The sequence below is a fragment of the Alosa sapidissima genome, chromosome 1 (genome assembly GCF_018492685.1).
Source record: "Alosa sapidissima isolate fAloSap1 chromosome 1, fAloSap1.pri, whole genome shotgun sequence".
In the NCBI taxonomy this organism is placed as follows: Eukaryota; Metazoa; Chordata; class Actinopteri; order Clupeiformes; family Clupeidae; genus Alosa; species Alosa sapidissima.
In genome coordinates this window covers 39,271,249-39,291,932 of record NC_055957.1, presented here as the reverse complement: position 1 = coordinate 39,291,932, position 20,684 = coordinate 39,271,249, and the positions used below count along the sequence as shown (strand labels likewise).

The 20,684-nt window shown below is 44.0% G+C and overlaps 1 protein-coding gene across 8 annotated transcripts in view; it reads left to right on the top strand.

The window, feature by feature from the left end:
* The first annotated feature begins 3,634 nt into the window (after positions 1-3,634).
* ldb2b (LIM domain binding 2b) overlaps positions 3,635-20,684 on the top strand; it is a 37,064-nt gene continuing 20,014 nt past the window's right edge. For 5 of the 8 annotated variants that reach the window (XM_042084927.1, XM_042084945.1, XM_042084917.1 and 2 more), the window contains exons 1-2: positions 3,635-3,962; positions 10,878-10,980. In XM_042084927.1, coding sequence (XP_041940861.1) covers positions 3,831-3,962; positions 10,878-10,980 — 235 coding nt within the window. In that variant the 5' untranslated portion in view covers positions 3,635-3,830. The remainder of the gene's footprint in view (positions 3,963-10,877; positions 10,981-20,684) is intronic. The other 3 variants (XM_042084936.1, XM_042084955.1, XM_042084966.1) reach the window with 2 other exon arrangements.

Sequence of the window (20,684 nt, the reverse complement as noted above, 5' to 3'; positions counted from 1 at the left end):
ATGGCAATAGGCAAGGGGAACAGGATACAATGTTTCAAATTCCACTCAACTTTTCCACCTGTGAACAAATAACATTTAGAGACATTAAGAATGCCATTCCCAAAAATGTATTAACCCTCCGTTCCTCCTGTTGCTATATTAATCCTATTTTTTGCACTATGTTCAATCAACCAGTGTTTTCACCACTGCGACTAACCCTCCTCAGATGCAAGCCTGCATGAAGACAGCCTCTTCCTCTCAGCCTCTGACAGAACACTGCAGAAATTCAGTATAATGTCCTCAGTATTTCTACAGTGCTCTCACTCTCTTTCTCTTTCTGCCTCCCTTGCTCTCTCCCTCCTTCTCTCTCTTTCTTTCACTCTCTCTCTACCTCTCTACTCTTCTTTTCCATCCATCCATCTCTCCTCATCTCTCAGCCTCACTCCCTTTCTCCCTCTTTCTCCTCTCTCAACCCTGTTCTCTCTCTCTCTCTCTGGCTCTCTCTCACTTCCACTCTCACTCTCACTCTCTCTCTCTCTCACTCTTTCTCTGTTTTTTCTTCTCTGCTTCACTTTCTTATTGTTTAAAAGGACTGCCATCCTGAGATGCAAATGAATGAATGAATGTGAATATGAATGAGGGAAGGTATGAATTTAAAAGAGTATATGCATGAATGCATTAATTGGAGTATGGAGAATAGTATGGAAATGTTTTAGTGTAAAATAAATAATTGCTACTGGTTAAAAAGTTGATAGCTTCCTACTCCCCCTGAATGCATAGTATGTGTGAGAATCCTCTATCGTTTGAAAATTCTGGAATTCTTTTATTATTTATTATTTTATTTTATTGGCTTTTCAGTCCAGTGAACATACTTTTGAGTTTTGCTCTACAACAATGGCCTAAGGTTCTGAGAAGCAGGGGCATTTGGACATAGCATGTTGTGCAATACTGAAAATGTCTATATGACTTTTTGAACATGAATGCCAGTATTGTTTCGCCGATTAAGTAGCTTCCTTCTTCCTAACCATGGGAAAGAAAGGAGGCGCACACACACACACACACACACACACACACACACACACACACACACACACACACACACACACACACACCACACACAGATACAGACAGACAGACACACACACACACACACACACACTCACCCACACCCTCAACCCCCCCTCAAGGGGCCCAGGTCCCCTGAAAGCAATGTCAAGCAGGGGTAGGGGGGAGGGTGTGGGGGGGGAGCAGGGCAGGGGGATAGAATGTAATGTATACCAGATGTTGTGGGCCTCTCTCTCTCCCTCTCTCTCTTTCCCTCTCTCTCCTCCTCTCGCTGTCTCTTTCTATTTTCTGTATATTCCTTTCTCTTTTTTCATTCCCCTTGCTCCTCGCTTTCTCTCCTCAGTCTGTCTCCCTCTGTAGTTCCTCCGTCTGTCTGTCTGTCTGTCTGTCTGTCTCTGTCTGTCTATCCCTTATGCCTTTCTCTCTGCCCCCCCAACCATCTCCCATCTCTCTGCTTCATCCCTCCCTGTCTACACCCCCCATCCCCCCTTCATTATGGTGGCCAAATAAAAGCATCGGAATGATTTGCAGAGGATGTGGTGTTCTCTCCTTCCCTTCTCAGACATTAACATTGAAGGTGTGGTCCAGTGTAGATGGTGATATGTACATTTGTGTGCAAGCGTGCAGATTATTGCATAGGTATTTACCATTTTGTATGTATGTGTTTGTGGGGTGGGGGGTGGGGTGCGTGCGTGCGTGTGTGTGTGCCTGCGTGAGTGTGTGCATGTATGTGAGTATGTGTGTGGTGTGTGTGTGTGTGTGTGTGTGTGTGTGTGTGTGTGTGTGTGTGTGTATTTGGGGGAGGGGGAGTGTGTGTGTGTGTGTGTGTGTGTGTGTGTGTGTGTGTGTGTGTGTGTGTGTGTGTGTGTGTGTGTGTGTGTGCGTGAGTAAGTGTGTGTGTGTGTGTGTGTGTGTGTGTGTGTGTGTGTGTGAGAGGCAGTGGTGAGGTTTCAGCACTGACGCATGACTCATACAGAGCCAATGTTGGAAAAACACACAAAACAATAAAATACTAAACTTACACAGACACACATCAGAACTGCAGTCGGACTGTGCAAATGTCTGCTAAATTTCCAACATGCAACAAGCAGATACACAAATATGAACACACACACACATAAAACTGAGAGAGAGAGAGAGAGAGAGAGAGAGGGAGGGTGCAGCAGACTAGCACTCTACAGAATAATCCTGTTAGAGCTTGAATGCACTATGCTTCGAAATCTATCAAGGCAGAATATAGACATACTTGGCTTTCTCCCATACACATAGATTATGATCATTGTATTGAATATATATATACTGAGAGGCTCAGGATTCCTGTCAGGAAAACATTCAGTAATTTAATTTACATCCTCAAGGACTGGAGAGACAAAAGGAAAACTGTGTGGTCGTTTTGGTCGTTTAAAACATGTCCTCTATGTGTCTGGAGTCTTTCAGAGTTTGTGTGTTGTATGCCTTTTCAGAAATCATTCAGCGATATGTGTTTGTGTATCTAGTTGTTAGAATGAGGGTGTGGTGGACACACACATATCCTCAAACTGAGGAGGGTCACAGTGTAAGTAGAGGGACAAACCTGTAACCCTCCCTGATCATGAAAATAATATTTGCTCATCACTATGGAAACTGTTCACATTTCCATCATATTGGTACACCATGCACACACTGAATGAGGCTGATGATGGCGTCAATCAGTGGAGGCCAATAGCAATATCAATACCAATGTCAATAATCATCAATTGGGACCGAATTCTGGGGATCAAATGCTTGAATGATAAAGTGTATACAGTAGCCTACGAAATAGAAAGCAGCCAAATTGAATTTTCACCTTCACCAGCTCATGCGTTGAATAAAGTTTGATAAACCTGACAAAACATGACTTTATGAATTTCAAACAACACAATGAATGTGAAATGTAAAGCTATTAGGTAATGATGGGTTGATGATGTGTGTGTGTGAGAGAGAGAGAGAGAGAGAGAGAGAGAGAGAGAGAGAGAGAGAGAGAGAGTGTGTGTGTGTGTGTGTGTGCTTGCACTCGCGTGCATTTGGTTAAGATGTGAGTGTGTGTGTGCTGGGTGGGTGGGTGTTGGGAGTAGTTGGCTGTGTGTTGTGGAGATAGGTTTCTAAAGTGAGTACAACTTACATTTCATTTAGGCCTATATGGCCACTTATAATAGTTTCACCATAATTTGAAATATGCCTTTAGGAAGTCCTACACTTTTGTCAGTGCACTCAACCAAAGGAGGTCTGTGTACAGACAAGCAGAGAGCTGTGCAGTGTGGCTGTCAGGGGAGGAACCGAACTGTCAAATTAAAACCAAACTTGGACTTTGGAAAACTTGGCTGACGTATTTTTACATTTTTTTCTTTGCACAGAGTACACGGATCGGACAGGATATGACCCTTTCGCAGACTGCTCCTCCAACATCAAGATCCGCCTGAAGCGATCTGCTTCTCCACCTCTATTCCCCTCTCCCGCACCAACCCCCGCACCCCACCTCCCTCACCACCACCACCACCACAGCCTGTTAACCCCCCTTCCTTCCCCCTCCCCTCCGATTCCTCCCCCACCCCGCCTCTTTTCAGTGGGCTGCTCGACAGTTCTTAACGCTCAGGCAGGCGTGAGTGTGTTTGTGTTCACCCTGGTTTGACAGCAGCGATCTCACTGGCAGCGTAAAGTGTGCGCGAGCGTGTTGCGTGCGTGTTTGTTACTGAGCGTCCTCTTCCATGTGCGCTGCATGGATGCTGGTGTTATTGCGCAGTGTGAAGTGAGCACCGGTAGCCGACACGATGTCCAGCGCGCCGCACGACCCGTTCTACTCGTCTCCGTTCGGTCCGTTCTACAGGAGACATTCGCCCTACATGGTGCAACCCGAGTACCGAATCTACGAGATGAATAAGCGGCTACAGTCCCGTTCAGAGGTTAGCAACACTCTGTTGTTTTAGCTTAAGTGTGATTTTTTATGTGGTAATGTGTATGTGTGTCCGTGTTTGCATATGAGTTTTTGTTTCTAATTGCGAGAGTTTATAGTGTGTTGGCTTCATGGCTTATATTTATGTCTAAGATATTTATGTTATAGCTTTGATTGTAGCCTGTGCTAAATGAACTTAACCAATTTTGACATTCAGTGTAAAGGTATAGGCACCACTCTTAACTCCAGATCAAGCTAACTCCAGAACTTCTGCGAAACCTTACAGAACCAGCTAATGTCCACATGCCCGTATGAATGATCAGTGTACTGTGTTGCTAAACCATGTTGGTAATATGATGCTTTTGTATGAGTGCCCCCCCCCCCTTCCCTCTCTCTCTGTCCATCCTTCCACATGCACACAACAACTACACTTTCTTCCTTCCCCCCTTTCTTTTACCCAAGTCGTAGGTTTAAGTGGTCAAACAATGTAGTTCACATGTAACTCACTTGTTGAGTGATTTGAGTTGGGACATCAGCCCTCTATTGTCCTCCTTGTCAGTGGACATTACTGAATCTGCAGTCTTATTCACAGAGAATGATGCTGTGGTCTAAACAGCCACTCATTCATTACATAGAGATATATATAGTTAGTAGCCTACATTATGTGGTGAAGGAGTGGATGCTGTGCACAAATAGACTCCTGTGGACAGGTAAACTATGTACCTTGATGTAAAGTAACTTAGAGCTCTCTTTTTCTGTCCACAATAATATGCTAACATGATTTACATACTTTAAGCCATGAAAAAGTTCTGTGTCACTTCATTTGTAGAAGCCTGACTATACAATTTGAAGCTAAAAGAAATGGAACTTTAAATTGCTTTAGAGTGCTATGTCAGAACTCAGAACCCCCTGAGGCCTGTGCATTAGGGTTCTCTCATAACCAAGCACTTTGAACCATTTTCAAACGCTTTCTCCCATGTTTACTGATTTGTTCGCCCGCTGTGCTCGCCATTAAAGGTTACCCTGTTCCACATTTGTACAGCACCCTGAATCACTGTAAACACTCCCCATTGCTGTGTCGTGTGGAATGCCAATTGCTGAGGGTTCTTGCTGTTAATTGATTTATGGGCAGCCAAACAGACAGACTTGCCTCCCTGAAAAACAAATAGTATTACGATCTCACTCCCTCCCTCTGTCTCTGTCTGTCTAACCTTGCTCTCTCGTAGACACCCGTTCCCTGATGATATCAGGCTGATTTCTCGAATGGGCTCATCTTCCTTGAGCTATCATGTCTATTGTTACCAGAGGTTTGTGTGTGTTTGTGTGTGTGTGTGTGTGTGTGTGTGTGTGTGTGTGTGTGTGTGTGTGCGCGCGTGTGCGTGTGTGTGTGTGTGTGTGTGTGTCTTAAGTGTCGCCACCTGTTGGTGTGAGCTGGTATAGCAGGAACAGAGTTGGTCACCCCTTTGCCCTTTGTCCCCCGAGAGTGGACAGGCCATATATCTCATATTTTTCCAGCCAAACAACCATTTAATTTAGATGGAGCTGTGAGTCAAGGTATTTATTAGGCACTGACAGCCATACATTAGTTAATTGCTGAGGGTTAACATATGTATGAGGATAAATCAGTTACGATAAATCTCAGCATTGCATCCCTAGACAGATCCCACTACAAGTGTATCTTCCAGACAATTTTGGCAGCACTTTTCTCCTTTTGACATAGATACTTAATGAGCAAACTTATAAGCATGTAGCCTGTATGTATAAGTATGTATGGTTAGTGTTTGTGTACTCCTGACCTAATGTGAACTGGTTCAGCTTCTGGATGCAAATGTGTGTATCTCTGTGTGTGTGTGTGCATGTGCGTTTGTGCTTGTGTGCATTCATGTGTATCACTGTATGTGTATCACTGTATGTATGTGTGTGTCCGTCTGTGGGTGTGTTTGTGTGTGTGTGTGTGCGTGTGTGCGTGCGCACATGCGCACATGCGCACATATTTCTGTATATGTGTGTGTGTGTGTGTCTGTGGGTGTGTTTGTGTGTGTGTGTGTGCGTGTGTGCGTGCGCACATGCGCACATGCGCACATATTTCTGTATATGTGTGTGTGTGTGTGTGTGTGTGTGTAAGTGTGTGTGAGAGAGAGTTGAGAGGGTGAGCTCCTGCAGTGTGATACCCCTCTTACTCCCATCTCTTACTAGACTGGTATAATTGCCTCCCTGGGGGTGGGGTGGGATGGGGGAGGGGTGTCTCTGAGTTAGTCCATTATTCCCATCCATGTATTCGTATAAATATTCATTACAACAAAACACATGAAAGAAGAATCACAGGCCTGTAAGAACTTACACCAGTGCTGCCTCTGTCCGTGTAGCCTTTCCCCAATGTCTCCTATGCATAAGGACACTTAGTGTCAGTCTAGTGTAGTCACACATACACACACACACACACATACACATGCTCATGGCTCATGCATACACACACTCACATGCCCTATATCACCTCTCTCTAATAATTTTGTCATATGTGAGATTGTTAAATATTTATTGAATAATATTCCCATTTAGATTTGTGAACATCTGTGAAAACGTATATATTAGATATTTCGTTTAAAAAAAAAAAAAAACTCATTGTGCTCCCATGCTGCTCCCCTGGTTCAACTGGCAGAGGATGTGGAGGAACTGGGACAGTGCAGTGACGCAATTGAAGGTCAGATCCTCTGACCACAATCACACACACACAGACACACACACAGGCACATATTGAACAATGAGCTAGGCTCCTGATCGCAGGAAACCTGGACAATGCTCCCACCTTTTTCCTGTTGCGTTTCTCACAGTCCCTCCCAGGGCACCGTACAGCACTGATAACACAGCAATGTGTGTGTGTGTGTGTGTGTGTGTGTGTGTGTGTGTGTGTGTTTGTGTGTTTGTGTGTGCATGTGTGCGTGTGTGCGTGTGTGTGTCCATATGCATCCATACATATATGTCGCTGTCTCTCTCTTCCCTCTCTCTCTCTCTCTCTCTGCCTGCCTGTCTGTTGGTCTGTTTTTGTGTTTCGAATTATAGACGTGTCTACGTGTTAGTAAGCAAACAACTACCCTAGCTCACCTCTGACAATGCATTTAACTATCAAAATCAGGCTCAAGCTTTTGTTCAAACACAGAGCCTTCTGTATATATAGGGCACACATGTTCACAGACACACACACACACACACACACACACACACACACACACACACACACTCAAATGAACACAGTAAGGGTCTTGCGTGTTAGTGGCAGAGGATTCTTGCTATTTTCAGCTTCCCCCGCGCAACTGCCAGTCTCCAATACAAAGACTCTGACTCTGCATGTCATATGAAATAAAGCAACAAGCTCTTCCTGGGGATGTGTGTGTGTGTGTGTGTGTGTGCGTGTGTGTGTTTGTCTGTGTGTATGTGTGTCTGTGCTTTTGGAAGAGCCACTAATAACACAAGCACACACACATGTGTGCACACATACACAAACACACACACACACACACACACACACACACACACACACACACACACAGTCACTCACACACATCCAGACAGAGAGAGAAATGATGAATAAACATAAGATGAGTCATTGCTTCAACACGGGTTTGGTGGAGTTATAATGATTAATTTCACAGTGATTTCTGACATTGGAATTTACTGTGAATTCACAAAAATCACAATATCCACCCTTCTGTTTTGACACCCGTCTCTTCTCAGTATACGAGTCCTTTTGTTAGTCATTAAATTGTTGAGAGAGAGAGAGAGAGAGATGTGTGTTTGGGCAGAGGACAGAGGTTGGCTGATGCCGCCAGTGCAGGATTGTGAGTTGATGTCTAAGTATGATGAGGCAATGGAGCCAGGCTGGGATACACTGCTTACCTAACGCTGTTTGGGACTTCCACTGAACTAGACTAATCGGAATGGGAACCGTACTGATCGTGAGTCATTTCCTTACGCAGACAATAGAAGTGCTGCCTTTCTAAATGCACAGTATGGGTAGGAGAAGCCAAACCCAAATCTACTGTCTAAGCCATCAACTACCTTTCCTCTCAACACACTTCTCAAAGTCTCCCGTCTGCTCTCTGCTGTGTCCTACAGTTTCATAGGGCAGACTTAGTGAGTGACTTTGGACTTCATTGTCCTTGTAAGGGTGTATTAGGGAACTCATAAATCAGGAGTACATGACTGTGTGTGTGTTAGTGTATGTTCGTGTGTTAGTGTGTGTGTATGTGTGTGTGTGTGTGTGTGTGTGTGTGTGAGCATCTGTGTGTGTGGTGTGTGTAGTGTAATGAATGACTGCTCAGTGTTAAATGACTCCCCTAAATGTAATCATGTAGGTAATCAGAGAGTGGAAAAAAGGGGTTGGGTTTAAAATGTCTAATTTTTGGTTGGTGGGATCAAGTGAATTTAATTCTGAGGGGAAATTACTCAATTTTGAGACAGCAATTTTAATTTGCTTGAGAAAAGTGCTTGTTTTTTTTCTTCTGTTTGGCAGTGTACTACACATATGCGTAAAAAGTGTTTTTATTTTTTAGATGTATAGGAAATCATTCCTTTGCCATCTGGCTTTTGTTGGTCGGCTTTGGGCTCACAATTTTGAGTCAGAAAGTGTGTGTGTGTCTGTGTGTGTCTGTGTGTGTCTGTTTGTGTCTGTGTGTGTGTGTGTGTGTGTGTGTGTGTGTGTGTGTGTGTGTGTGTGTGTGTGTGTGTGTGTGTGTGTGTGTGTGTGTGTGTGTGAAAAAGAGAGAGAGCAGAGAGAGAAGCCCTGCACTTCTGACATAATTCTTGTCTGTGCGTAGCGCGCTCTGTGTGTAGTTATTGTTATTTACACGCAGCGTCGCGCAAATCCCATGGATCAGACACAAATCCCTGCAGCTCTACCACTATTCAGCTGTTTAAGGGTGGGAGAGAGAGAGGTGGGAGAGAGAGAGAGAGAGATGGGGCATTCCATGTTGAAATCAATAGCACTTCATCACTGCAGTGGTGCCAGAGTAAGCTATACGTTTCATCAGTTTACCTGGGGTCACAACCTTCACCCCCTTACACACACACACACACACACACACACACACACACACACACACACACACACACAAACATTTACAAATACCTCCATACAAACAAACGCATAAATATGTATGTATACGCTAGTACACGCATGCTCTCATGTATGACATGCATCTTAACCATGGCTTGTCCAAGCAGCTTTCTATTCTGCCCCTGATGGATCTGCCTTGTTGTTCAAGCTCTCCGTTCAAGGTTCCGGTAATTATTTATGTTGACATTACAGGGAGGGCCGGGGGACGTCTGTGCTCTTGATGTGTGTGTGTGCTTGTAGCACTAAGCCATCCAGAGAACAGATGTGGTGTCTCAGGTTTGAATGCATGACCCAGACCGCTGGCTGACTGGCCGACTGGCCAGCCGGAGCGTGTTCTTCAGTGTCTGGTTACACTCGGACCTTTGGGATTTTGGGAGTTCCCAGAGCTGGAAGACCTGGTTCACTGCCACGATCTAAAGCTGGACTTCCGCCTTCTTTGTGTGTGTGTGTGTGTGTGTGTGTGTGAGTGAGTGTGTGTGTGTGTGTGTGAGTGTGTGTGTGTGTGAGTGTGTGTGTGTGTGTGTGTGTGTGTGTGTGAGAGAGAGAGAGAGAGAGAGAGAGAGACAGAGAGACAAGAGTCCTGGGTCACTGCCTATGATCCCGAGGTTGCGTTTCCGCTTCCTGGAAGTGGACTTTCTTGTTGTTGTGTTTGTGAGCTGGCTGAGATGCCAGCGCCCACCACTCTGAACACCGGGAGAGTGAAATTAACTTCAGCGCTCATCTTACAAGTGCACACAGGTGAAATTAACTTCAGTGCTCAAGGTGCTCCAAGCTAACTACGTATAGCTAACAGCCATCATCTGTGCACTCGCTGAAAGACTCTCGCTTAAACAGAGAGAGAGAGAATTATTTATTTAAAAATGTTGCAAAATCAAACACACAGGCCTATTGCTGTTATGCATTCAACATCGAAAGTGCTTTCATTACTACATCTGTGTGCATTTGTTTGCTTCTCAGTCTAAAACCGCAAACCGCATTTTCGTCTGAAAAATAAGCCCTCTTTTTAACACAGTTCTAAATGCACCCTGTGTTAGGTGCGTTAGGTGCATCTGTACTGTTACTTTTGTTCATACACAAATGAGTTTTATGGGGGACCTGGCTTACTCATGCATTGATTTAACAGTTTGAAGTACAGCCCTGCTATTCAGCTCACCTGTCACCTGATGCTCTGTCCCATTCTCCCCCACTTCCAACACAAACCTACTTCTTGTTAGCTCTGTAAAGAAGAGATCATGAGTTTGGAGCACAGGGCTTCTGCTATCCCCAGCTGACCGTAGCACTGCCCAGTGAGATCAGAAATGTGTCAGCTTTCAAAGTCACACTCTTTAGTCAAGCTCAGACAGAGTTGTATATCACCATATTTAGTGCATATCAGTCGCTTTACTACTCATTGAGTACATTTTTTAGTTTTTGTCTTTTTAAAGATATTATTCAGGAATATGTATGCTATTACTGTTTTAGTTGTAGCTGCCTTAAGTCTTTGTGAAAGAAAATCCATTACTCTGGACCTGACCTCCTACTTTTGTCAGTTACACTGTGCTGCAAGTAGAAACTTGATCACTACAGGTCACCTCGCAGAACATCAGTTCACTGTGCCAGAAGGATTGAAAGTTAATTTCTATGTCGATATGAAGGCTGCATTGAATTTGTCTCAAGGTTGTTCTTATAGTGACAAAATATATTCTGTTACAGTGCACTCTATAAACAGTAAGTCTGTGAGTAATTAAATGTGTGTGTGTGTGTGTGTGTGTGTGTGTGTGTGTGTGTGTGTGTGTGTGTGTGTGTGTGTGTGTGTGTGTGTGTGTGTTTCAGGAGTGTGATAACCTGTGGTGGGATGCTTTCTCCACTGAGTTCTTTGAAGATGATGCCACCTTGACCCTGTCATTCTGCCTGGAGGATGGGCCAAAGAGATACAGTAAGCCTTATTACTACCTCTGTTTGCAACTCAGCATTTAGGGAGACCACTGATCCCAGAACCGGGTTCATCAAGTGTGTGTGTGTGTGTGTGTGTGTGTGTGTGTGTGTGTGTGTGTGTGTGTGTGTGTGTGTGTGTGTGCGCATTTCATACACAATTTTAATTGTTCAATTTCATACAAAAATCTGAAGTGTCTCTTCAGGAGAACAATCCAAAACACATTCATTTGATTTAATTCATCGCTTCTAATCATTCACAGCCAAAGCTTTCTGAGAGAGAGGGAGTGGAGAGAAAAAGTCAAAAAGAGAGTCTGGAAAAGGGAGCATAGTTTGTGTGTGTGTGTGTGTGTGTGTGTGTGTGAAGGCAAGAAAAAAAGAGTCTGTGTGTGTGGGTGTACGTATGTGTGTGTGTGTGTGTGTGTGTGTGTGTGGGGTATGTGTGTGAAGGCAAGAAAAAAAGAGTGTGTGTGTGGGTGTACGTATGTGTGTGTGTGTGTGTGTGTGTGTGTACTGCTGGGATGACTGAGTGCAGAGAACCATGCTGTGCTGAGCTGGAGCCTGCAGAAAAAAATAAAAGAAGCGAGAAAGAGATAGAGAGAAGAAAGAGACACAGTGGGGAGAGTGCAAGAGAGCGAGAGAACGAACGAGAGAGAGAGAGACAGAGAGAGAGAGAGAGAGAGAGAGAGAAAGAGAGAAAATAAGGGAGAGTGAGGAAGGGAGAGGGTGCGATGGAGAGTGAGAAGAGAGAGAGGGAGGGAGACAGAACGAGACAGAGAGAGAGTGAGGCAGGGAGAGAAGAGAGAGAGGGAGGGAGACAGAACGAGACAGAGAGAGAGTGAGGCAGGGAGAGAAGAGAGAGAGGGAGGAAGGGAGGAGGTGGAGGGACTGGGGGAGGGAGCTTTGAGAAGGAACACCGCATTGCAAAAATTAGTCATCACCAAGTAGTGCAGAAATAAGCTCCTTTTCTCTAGTTTACACTTTTTAAAGAAACTTTTCCTCCGCAACAACAAGACCCGTGCACTGTCTGTAACAGGTGACTGTGAATGGCCTGAGACAGGTATACACACAGCTGTATATCACTTACAACTAATAGTGCTTACTAGAGTGTACCTGTATAATTCTTCAGAACAGGGATATGTATAAATGTGTTCACTTATGGTGCGTGTGTGTGTGCGTGTGTGTGTGCGTATGTGTGTGTGTGTGTGTGCATGTGTGTGCATGCGTGCTTGTATGCATGCGCGTGTGTCTGTCTGAGTGTGTGTGTTAGTGCCTGTGTGTGTGAGCATGCGTGTGTGTGTCTGTGTGTGTCTGTGTGTGTGTGTGTGTGTGTGTGTGTGTGCTTGTGTGCATGCGCGTGTGTCTGTCTGAGTGTGTGTGTGTAAGTGCCTGTGTGTGTGTGCGTGTGTGCATGCGTGCTTGTGTGCCTGCACGTGTGTCTGTCTGAGTGTGTGTGAGCATGCATGTGTGTGTGTGCGTGTGCGTGTGTGAATGCTTGCTTGTGTGCATGCGCATGTCTGAGTGTGTGTGTGTGTGTAAGTGCCTGTGTGTGTAAGCATGTGTGTGTGTGTGTGTGTGTACTACTCACCTCTGTGTTTGAGTGGTCTGCTTGCTCTTAATTATTAAGTGAGTGAGTGAGTGAGTGAGTGAGTGAGTGAGTGAGTGAGTGAGTGAGCTGTGTGTTCAGTGCATGAAGGAGGCAAGAGGTTACTCAGGAAGGGCAGTGTCACACTGCCCTCAGCCAAGGCCCAATCAGGCATATCCAGTCCCATCAGACATATCCACTGTGGAACACCGTATCGGTCGGTCATTCCGCTGGTCTTCTGGAAGCTGTTTAAAAGTGCACGGCGCGCAGGCCTGATATTAGCTGGAGATAGGATTGCCCAGTGAGTCAGTCATCGATCTTAATTGATCGGTTGGCTACAATAGTGTGTGACTCATAGTGGACGTGAGGGCTAAGCTCTGAATTTCTTGCAGCCCACAGAGTGATGAGAAAAAAAATATTTTAAATAAGACGTATGGGGGTGGGGGCATTCACTGCCTCAGCAATTCTTTGAAATTTGAGGTTGTTTGTTGAAACAACGCATGGGTGAGTTACTCACAAACACTGTTGAGGTTACTCACAAACCTCTGTTGAGGTTGCTGGTATGAATAAGCTTATACCAATACTGCATTATCCCGATAGGGCCATACAGTAGGTGTGGCTCAGAGTAGTGATTTTATACATGCTTATTACAGATGTGCCGTGACTTGTCCCGTAGGTTACGGCTTCACTTGACCCCTAAACGCAGATCTGGTTTTAAAGCCTGACATTATTATAACACTCAAATGGGATTATTAAAGCTAGAGTTCATTTAAGGGGATTTCATGATCTGTCACTCAGACTAGAGAGGCCACATTCAAACCTTGTGCTTTAAAATGCAAACAGCATGTGACTAAAGACAGCTATAGCTGTTTGACCAGATGTTGTCAAAAACGCAAAATGTGCTTGACCTTGGATAAAGTGATGGATATTGTTGTTTAATGTATGATGACAAACGTGTATGTTGTTGGTAGCTGTTCTTCAAGGTAGGCCTTTGTTACAGGTGCCCATATTGAGGTCAGCATGTCCAGTATGTTAGCACTTCTCTTTCAGCAGTCCTTTGACTAATAAGGAGAAATAGAGTGGAAAGATTCAGAGTGTGTATAACAGAGAGAGAGAGAGGAAAGAGAAGAGAGAGGAGAAAGAGATGAGATGAGAGAGAGAGAGAGAGAAAAGAGAGGAGAAAGAGATGAGATGAGAGAGAGAGAGAGAGAGAGAGAGAGAGATTATTGTTTTAGTCTGTCCTAATTTTTTAAAGTAGGTCCTGGAATTTTCTAAAGCAGCTTTGTGATGATATTCTTTGTGTACAAAAAAGTCAGATGAAATGAGATTGAATTGAACTGAAGCTTTGATATTTTAAATCAATTGAATTGCTCTATAATATGATAGATATTGCTCTAGTAAATTTAAAGAGACATTGAGAAAGCATTTCCTGTGTTCAGGTATGAGGAGAGAATTGCCACGTAATAAAATTTAAAAATTCTGTGCAAAATTACAAATACCAAAATTGTGTTCAGAATGATTGTATGGATGGAAATTGTCCCTCCTTCAATTTGAATATTTTGATCAGGAAAGAGGTTTGGGTAGAAAACAAAATCTAGAATACTCCATGCCAGTTTGACCCTGCCAAACCCTTAAAATCACATGGAGTGCCCAGTATCTCTCATATAAGTAATCATGTGTTTAAGCTGGCTCTGTGATAGTAGAAAGGAGAAACCGCTATCCGTGTATAGTGACATTATGCAGGTATCACTTCTTAGTGGAGGACAGCAAGCATTATGGATTGCCCTGCCAGTTCATGAAATGCTACGTCAAATTGTTAATAGATATCGAGATCGACTTTAATTGAGGCAATATCCACATTATGATGGTTGCCAAGGACAGCCTCTTAAAATTGAACATAGCTCTTAGATGAGTGTCTATCTATCTCCTTCTGCATATTTCTTCCTCAGATAAAGGATTTGAAAACATGATTTTTTTTTGTGTTTTCCATCAACGCCCATTCCTTTGATGATGTTGTTTTCAGATTAATCACAATGAAGTTGAATTTCATCACCTGTGTTTCAGAGCCTGTCTGTTCTTCTGTTCTTGTTTTGAATGCTTCTGTTGGTGTGCAGTTTACCAGTCTTACCAGGGGAATAGTAGTAGTAGTCTGGCTAGTTCTTTGATGGGCATGATGGCGTTCTGACACAATAGTTAGGTCTGCATGAGGGAGCCAGTAGTAGGGTATGATGGTCAGCCGTGGTCAGTAATCGGGAGCTGTGGGTGAGGACGGAACAGCTTGGATTCGGTGTCTGTTCTCACCATGGCAACAAAAGCAGCCCTCACAGGAGAGAGAGCAGAGGTACACCTGGACGAAAGATGTCACCCCAGCACCAAGAAAGAACACACTAGAGAACGAACAGCAATATAGAGCGAGATGAAGCACTACTGTATAGATGGAGCCATAACATTAATACCCTACATGCTGAAGCCTGCATTTAAGGCTAATTTATTATATTTCATATAGCTGATTATCTCTAGTGTGTATGGATGGCAAATTGTACTGTTGTAGATTTCGGATAGCTGACCATCGTTTTTTATCTTTTCAATATGTGTATATGTTAATGTAATGAATTTACAGAACATTTTTGGTTATGGTAAAGTTATTTAGCAGATGCTTTTCCAAACAACATCAGGATAACAAATAATAATAACAGTAAACATTTTAATAACATTATAAGAGCATCAGCTATAATAAAAACCAATTAAAAATAGAACAATAAATAGAAGCAATAACAGTTTAAAATTTTAGATGAGCCTTTGTGTTTGTGAGAGAGAGAGGGAGAGGAGAAAGGAGAGCTTTTTTCTGTTGCTTTGATTAGTGTCACAGGACTACGGTGCCTAAAACAGTAAGACATGATGAAATCCTTGAGCAATGCATTTTCTCCTTCATCGTATAATCTTAGTTCAAAGCAATACATTTGAATATTTTTATTGCACTCCTTGAATTATGGATCATATGTTTTGAGTTGCTGAAATCTGCGCCCTTGACAGAGACAAAACAGTTATTAGTAAGAAAATCCTAATTTAGAGGCTTGTTTTCATAAATGAAAAGAATAACTGAAATCAAGGCTACTGCCAAACAAACAAACTCACAGATTGAACAATGTCGTTTGGGCGACCGAAGAGAGCCGTTTCCCAGGGATTAGGTGCTGTGTTTACTCTCTCTCTAGCCACAGTCTCAGGTGCTCATCTCAGGTGAGGCCACGGCACCAAAGTCACGACCCATGGGCCAAACACCTCTGGTTTATTCTGAAATATCTCTGTTGCTCTGGCCTCTTGGGTTGAGAATGTCACCATTTTTTTACTGCTAAAAAATCTCACCTCACCCCAATTTCACTATCATCACTGTGAAATGAATTATAGGAAGTCTGTTTCTCGCTGGCTAGATACGTTTTGAAATCAGTGTTTTCGTTGCTATGTTATTTTTAAATGGAAATATGGCAACTGGGGAAGGTATGACGAGTCACAGGTGGTACGGAGAGTACCAACGCCCAACACACTCAAGGAAGAGGGAAGAGATGGACAGAGCAGTAAGACTGAAGAAGTGATAGATGAAATGAATAAAGAGACAGAGAGATTGCATGACAGGAGAGCGATAAATAAGTGTGTGGTGATTGGCAGCTTTGAGGCTGAGAGGAGAGAGAGGCAGAGGAGAAGGAGAGGGAGAGAAAAAGAGAGAGAGGGAGAGGAGATGGAGAGAGAGAGGAGATGGAGAGAAAGAGAGAGAGGGAGAGGAGATGGAGATAGATGAGATGGAGATAGAGGAGATGGAGAGAGAGAGGAGATGGAGAGAAATAGAGAGAGGGAGATGGAGAGAGAGAGAGGGAGAGGAGATGGAGAGAAAGAGAGAGGGAGAGGAGATGGAGAGAGAGAGGAGATGGAGAGAAAGAGAGAGAGAGAGAGGGAGAGGAGATGGAGAGAGAGAGAGGAGATGGAGAGAAATAGAGAAAGAGGGAGAGGAGATGGAGAGAGAGGGAGTGATGGAGAGAAAGAGAGAGAGAGAGGGAGAGGAGATGGAGAGAGAGAGAGAGAGAGGAGATGGAGAGAAAGAGAGAGGCTTAACACTCCTTTATTGAAACAATATCAGGTGTTTAACCACTACACAATAAAAACATTGTTAAAAACACATACAAATTACAAGTTAAAAAGAAACATCACAGGGCTCGCAGAGCCGTAGCCTGGCCTTGCCTTCCTACGTGCCCATCCTCCCCACCCTCACACAGCAACCCCCCCACCCCCCATACCGCCAGAAAGCTCTCAGTGTCATCAACCATCCTGTAAAAAGCGTATTCAGACTTGATTCTCCCCCCCACCACCCCCCTAAAAATCTCCACAGGATTGGTTGAAACTCGCCCCGCCATCTTGTACTTCCTTGACAACCAGATTGCCATTTTTGCTGCGCCCAACAAGAAATTGACAAAACACACTTTCACACACAAAAACACAAAAACTTTCACACACAAAAACACACACTCTCATCCAACCCACAAAAGACTGCCTGTCACAGGAGCTGAAAATGGCAATTTGCGCTTTTCCGTGAAATGCGTATGCATTTATAGGAGGGTCAGGGAAAGTGGGAGTTTCGTGTAAAAAAAGATTGGAGGAGAAGCGTTAAATGCAGCTAATTAGGTATTCCCCTGTATGTACAAAAACTGCCCATGACAGCGCAGGTCTGGTTTGTGTTGAAATATTTCCGCCTTGTAAAAGCAGGAGTTAATCCAAATTGCAGTTAAATATGTCAATAAGAGAAACTTTCAAAGACAACAGAATCGTTATTCAGAGCACCAGTTTTGTGTCTTTGTACTATATCAAAAACAACCTTAACTTACGCTGGCTTTTTGAATGTATTACTTTCACTTTCACGTCATCCACTTAAACTTTCCTACTTGCTAGATTTGACCAATCTTCCATAGCCTACGTGCACAAGTAGTTTGAGTAAAACTACTGCTCTTCATTATCTCCCTGCTTGTTGACATCTTGTCATGTATTGTATTATTTCATGATCGCTAAACGGTTGATTCCTTTTAATGTTGTCATCAGTTAACTTCATTCAACTGCGCTTGCAATTGAAGTATGCCGTTGTGAACGTGTGTGTGTGTGTGTGTGTGTGTGTGTGTGTGTGTGTGTGTGTGTAGGGGGTGGGGTGGGGTGGGGTGGGGGGGAGGGGTGTTGGCATTGGTGAGGTTGGAACGGCAATGGAATAGAGGAGACGGAGATGTGGTCAGAGAATGAGCGAGCGAGAGCCCTCAAAGCTTTCAGTGCAATTTCCTGTCGACCCACTGCCATTTTGAGACTAGCTCCTGTTGCTAACTCTCATCCAGGTGGTGGTTAATTTTATCTCCCGGATGACATTTCATAAATGCATCCCCATCCTTGCAGAGTGTGATTGTGAGAGGAGGGTGCCCGGTGTGGCTGGATCACTGAAAGGGGAGTCGGTACCACAGCAACTCTGCAGTCACAGAAAATCCGCTCCCAGCCACCCAGCCGCCCACCCAGCTCGTCAGCCGTGCGCTCTCTCGTCTCCACACACACAGTCTGTCCTCTCCTCTGCATTCCTCCTCCACCTTCTTTCTTTCATCTCTTTCGCTCTGTTTGGTCATCTCTGTCCTGTGTGTGTGTGTGTGTGTGTGTGTGTGTGTGTGTGTGTGTGTGTGTGTGTGTGTGTGTTTCTTTTTCTGTCCACACTCCTGATTTGACGAGTTCTTACTCTTCTCCTTTTTCTCGATCTCTCTTGTTGTCTTGTCTCTCGATCTTTCAGTCCCTCTCCTCACCGTCTCTTCTTCTGTTTGTCTCGTCTCGCCTCCCCTCTCTGAGTGCACCAGTGTGAGCACGGAGGACTTCTTCTCATTCCCATGCTCACTCTCCATTTCATCCAGGCTCTGTATCGAGCTCCCACGAGTTGCCTAAGAGAGAGCTATACTGTGTGGTGGATTGGTTGGTAAACAGCTATACCATTGCCCTCAAGGTTGCACAAGTTGGAAATGTAGGTATGGGGACTTGCACCTTGATGACAAAAGGCAATGCTCTCTTTTTTTTTAATAATTCCGCCACCATCCCCCCTCATTGGAGGACAACTTTATTTTTAATACAGAAATATGCCTGTGCAGAAGTATGCTCTCTCTTGCTAGCTTGCCGTTTGGGGCAGGTACATTCTATCTCTCTCTCTCTCTCTCACACTCTATCGCTCTCTCCAAGGCTAGCTGAATGTGTTTGCTTGCATCCAAGGATTGGAGCACTTCCTTCCTGCTCTACTCTTTTGCTCTGTGTCTAGTTGTCGGTACCACAATGCAGTGTTCAGTAAATAGGGCCTTGATATCTCGGTGGAGGACGTTGAAAAACAGAAATAAACATACCGGAAGTATGCTCTCCTTCTGTCTGTGTCTTTTGCCTCTACAAATTTCAGAGGAAGATAGCGTGCATGAGAATGATAATTGGATTGATGAGGTTTTGTAAATATGTTTGGGTGAGATTACGCTGCATAGAGATGGAACGGTAGTACTTGTATTGACATTCAATGGCTGTTACTTTTCCTCACTGTGAGCTCTGATCAATGATAATGACAAAGCACTTTGCTCTATTTGCCTTCATGTAATCCTTATCAAAACATACACTAATACTAATTGTGGCATTCAGTTCTCTGTCAGAAGGTCTTTGGTCTCTCTCTCTCTCTCTCTCTCTCTCTCTCTCTCTCTCTCTCTCTCTCTCTCTCTCTCTCTCTATGTGTGCGTGTGTATGTGGGTGTCTGTGTGCTTGTGTATGACATGTGTACATACTGTTAAATGAGTGACTGTGATCGATGCCTTTGTATTAAATGCCTCAGGAAATGCTCTCCAGAGTTCATGTTTCACCATATCACTGTGCAAACCTATTACTTGTGCCGCCTGACACAGTGGCCTCTCATTTCAATGGGACAAGCCGGTCATCTGTCACTGTCCAGGGTTACTGTTGAACATGGAGAAGTGCAGAGTGATCAAGTGTTCTTGTGAGTACCTAAAGGCCTTAATTGGTTTAAATGGTTATTCACATGCACACTGTGGCTGCTTAATCAATACCCCCCAAGGGGGGCTCCCCAATTGTGTCTAATTGAAGTTCATAATTACCTCAATTTAGATCAAAGGGTTATAATTGATTACTAATGTGACCTAGCTTTTCCATTGCCATACAACAGAGGTTTACACTGTGTTGTTTGTTAGTGTGTGTGTGTGTGTTTGTGTGTGTGTGTGTGTGTGTGTGTGTGTGTGCACGTGCATGCGGTGTGTGTGTGGTGTGTGTGTGTCTATGTGTATGTCTGTGTGTGTGTGTGTGTTATAGATTAAGATAAGGCAGTATTGTTCACATGAAGCATATTGCTGTTTTTTTATCCATTAAACGCACCGACTTTTTGGGACTTATTCACCATATTCCCCAGAGTTCGATAAGTTGATACATAGCCTTCTCATCTCTGTGTGTGTATTTACTCGGTCTGACGCACCTACCACTAGCCTAGCTTAGCACAAGGGCTTCAAAGTGGCTGGCTTCATTAGCCTACACCTCCCAATAATGACAAGAATTGCAACATTTTCCTTTACAACATTCCTTTACATGTTGTGATTTGTATAAAATGTGTCACAGCCCTTTTGTAAGCTTATACATACGGCACCTGCAAAGCTCCGGTGTTACTTCTTCAAACCCCAAGGAGCAGTGATTTCCCTGAATGAAAACAGTTCCAAGTATGTATATGCTTACTAAATGGCTGTGTGTCATTTGACATTGTTATTTGTACACATTGTAACTACACAAATCACAGCATGTAAACAGGAAAATGTTGGAATACTTTTGTCACTATTGGGAGGTGTAGGCTAATGAAACCGGCCACTTCGAGGCTCTTGTGCTAAGCTAGGCCAGCGGTGGGTGCGTCAGACTGTGTAACTACATGCACGGAGATGAGAAGGGTATGTATCGACTTATCAAACTCTGGGGAATACGGTGAATGAGCTACAGTACCAAAAAGTCGGCATGTTCCTTTAAGTTGAATTTGTGGTCATGGCCTTTAAACAGGACAGAAACACAACGGCTGTGGTTGTGCTTGTCTTAAAGCATGT